The sequence below is a fragment of the Aedes aegypti genome, chromosome 3 (assembly GCF_002204515.2).
Source record: "Aedes aegypti strain LVP_AGWG chromosome 3, AaegL5.0 Primary Assembly, whole genome shotgun sequence".
NCBI classification, from domain to species: domain Eukaryota; kingdom Metazoa; phylum Arthropoda; class Insecta; order Diptera; family Culicidae; genus Aedes; species Aedes aegypti.
The window spans coordinates 333082674-333085747 of NC_035109.1; the positions used below are offsets into that span (position 1 = coordinate 333082674).

The 3074-nt window shown below is 42.2% G+C and overlaps 1 protein-coding gene across 1 annotated transcript; it reads left to right on the forward strand.

Moving 5' to 3' along the window:
• Positions 1–510: 510 nt before the first annotated feature.
• On the forward strand, positions 511–2650 carry LOC5567216 (SOX domain-containing protein dichaete). Its single transcript, XM_001651595.2, has one exon. It carries the CDS (start codon positions 1009–1011, stop codon positions 1951–1953), a length of 945 nt encoding a protein of 314 aa, XP_001651645.1. The 5' UTR covers positions 511–1008; the 3' UTR covers positions 1954–2650.
• The last annotated feature ends 424 nt before the right edge of the window (positions 2651–3074 follow it).

Here is a 3074-nt window from a genome sequence, read left to right on the forward strand (position 1 = left end):
TTTTATGGGACAGACCCCCATGTTTGTTGATAGGTCATACTCGGCATTATTTTTTTTATTTCCGTACAAAAATCTTACCATGGGAGAATAGTCAAAATAGTCGTAGGTACGTGATTAATGACCAGCCTGAATTCTATTTTTATTTAGTTAAAATGTTGTTAATGATAAAAAATGTTAAGCTGGCTTGCTAAAACATCTATTTCTTTGATATTTCTGGCGGATATTCGATTATGTAGCTGTGCCCCAAGCGATTCAAAACGCGTCACTATGTCATATATTGCGTAACACAACGCCTATCTGAAAATCTTACAAAAACGCGTCACGCGCTGCTTGACGCATCGCGTTACTATGCCCTCGGCCTTAAGATAAAAGGCGTAAACAATGGAATAAGCGAAGAGAGAAAAAAGCAGAACACGCCTTCTTTTATTCGATTTGGTGTTCGTGCGGTTGTGTTTTATACTGCTTGTGCTTTGTTTATCGCATTCAATCAGGGTGCGATCGGTTATCTCGATGGTGATTTCTCGAGTGCGATTTTCACTGCTGAGCATTTCATTGGTGTGAGTGTTGAAACGGACGGGTGCACAAAAGAAGCTGAGAAGCAGAGAATACCTGAAAGCGCTGCGGTGTGTTCAGGATGAGAGAAGGTGCAGAACCGGTCGAATCACATCCATTCAGTTTGAGTTTGGCTCTTGTGCGGTAAAGACCTAAATTGGAGTTGGACTTTTTTTTTATTGCCCTCAAGACTTTTCCCAGTGTTTGGAGAAAGATCAACAAAACGAGTTTGATTGTTGAACAGAAGAAACGAGTTTCACGAAGACACGCTGTGAATGGAATGCAATTAGTGGAAGAATCGAAATAAAGGAAGTCATTCAAGTGTTTGACGAGATTTGGACAATCATCGAATAAATGTGAGCTTTTGATTAGTGAATAGTGAAACAGATTTATCAGAAGAGACTTACCCAGTGCTTTGATTTACGAGACGTTGAAGTGATACCAGAGATTACCAAGATGATTAACCACTCCATGGCCAGTTTAAGCCACCCACATTACGGGTTTTCGCTGGGCAACCATCAGATGGATATGCCGCCGGCAGCTGATTATGCTCCTCAGCCGAATCATAGTCCAGGAAGCGTGGATGTGAAACCCCGACTAAGTTTCCCACCTACATCGTTAGCTGGATTCCAAACTCACACTCCTACTCAGTCCGGATCGCATCAAACCTCACCGGGTCAGGATGGACACATCAAGCGACCCATGAACGCCTTCATGGTTTGGTCTCGTCTACAGCGTCGTCAGATCGCCAAGGACAATCCTAAGATGCACAATTCGGAGATTTCCAAACGTTTGGGATCAGAATGGAAACTGCTTACCGAGGCTCAGAAACGTCCGTTCATCGACGAAGCTAAACGTCTTCGGGCCAGTCACATGAAGGAACACCCAGACTACAAGTACCGTCCCCGACGTAAGCCCAAGAACCCGTTGGCCAATGCCGCCGGTGGACTGTCCCTCGGAATGCAACAGTCAGCTAAGAATGCCTTAGGATCATCATACCCATTCCCACAACTTCCGCCGTACTTTGCGCCGACCCATCATCTCCAACAACTAGAACAACATTATCCAGTTCCCTACTTCGGAGGCTTTGACCCGCTGACCCTGTCCAAACTGCACCAATCGCAACAGAACATGCAAAGCACCTCCCCGACGGGTCTGGAAGCTCAGAAGACTCAACAGATGCCTCCGACCTCACTCAGCTCGTTCTACTCCAACATCTACAGCGGTATCTCGGCAGCAGCGGCAGCTGCACCTCTCTACGCAGCACATTCCAACGGTCTGTACAACTCATCGACGTCATCCGCATCGCCCGGATCCAGCCCCAGTACCTCACAGCAGTCAACAGTCCTGCCCAGTGATATCGAAAACTCGATGCGACGGCCCGTACAGGTCATCTACTAAACGGCCGTTAGTGATCTCGTACGGATCTCATCGTAAGCAGCATCAGTATTCTCCGTAGCTCAGTTTACCGGTGGGCTCGTGGCGAAGCGCTCCATGCCCTTGTGTATGTATATATTAAATGATTAAAAAACGATCGGAGGGGAACTTCGCCCGGCCTTCATGTTATTTTAATTTATTTATGTGAATTGATAACTCCACTGAAAAGAAACAAAAGGAACGACATCCCTCTCATAGTAGGAACTTTTATGTTGTAAAACAATTAGGAGACGAAATCATCGTGTACATAGCGTAGAAACTTATCGATGTGGAAAATGTGAACGATCTAGATTTATGTTACTCCCTGAAACGGAATGAAGCATTCGGAAGGTTTTGTTTTAGTTCGACTCATTTTTATAATTATTTCGAGAATCGTGACAGAAAATGAACATCGGATACACATTTTATAACAACATCATGTAACTAGGGAAGATGAACTGAATAAAAGTCTCCAATCAGGGGAAACGCGCAAACATTCAGCTGGTCAGGAGATTTGAAGGAACTGGATCTTAGGTATCGAATAGTGTAACAAGCGCTGAAAAACCTTAACTTTAATTGTTATTTTCTCATAGATGGTAAGGATGATGGTAAGACAGTGCGATAGATTGGTGAAGAAAAATTGTAACTGAAAAATAAATAATTTTTTGATGATTAAAAATTACGTTTTTGAGTTTTTGGACATTATGGAAGCTTTAAAAAGAAATTTCACGAAAGTGCTTTGGTGAAGAGTAGGTTTCACTCACGTAAGTATTCTTTATTTTAATTGGGGTATGTTTGCATTATTATATCCATAAAATAATATGTAAATTATTGTATAATGGCGATTAAGGTACACATCAATGACGCAGTTAACGTAAAGTATAATCACATCATAACTAAACATGATAAATGACGTGGTTTGGCGATTAATGTTGCTCAATTCAATTGTTAATAGTTTCACGTTAAGTTTTCGTCCACGTGCAGCGGAATTTACTCGTAGTGGAAAATATATTGTTGTAGTGTTCTTGGGTTACTCTTTCATTTTATTAGTTCATATTTTCAAATTCGTTGATATTTTCCACCGTTGAACTTTTTTTACCTGCTAC

Coding starts and splice junctions, on each gene's coding strand:
- LOC5567216 (XM_001651595.2), top strand. CDS start 1,009: ATGATTAACCACTCCATGGCCAGTTTAAGCCACCCACATTACGGGTTT.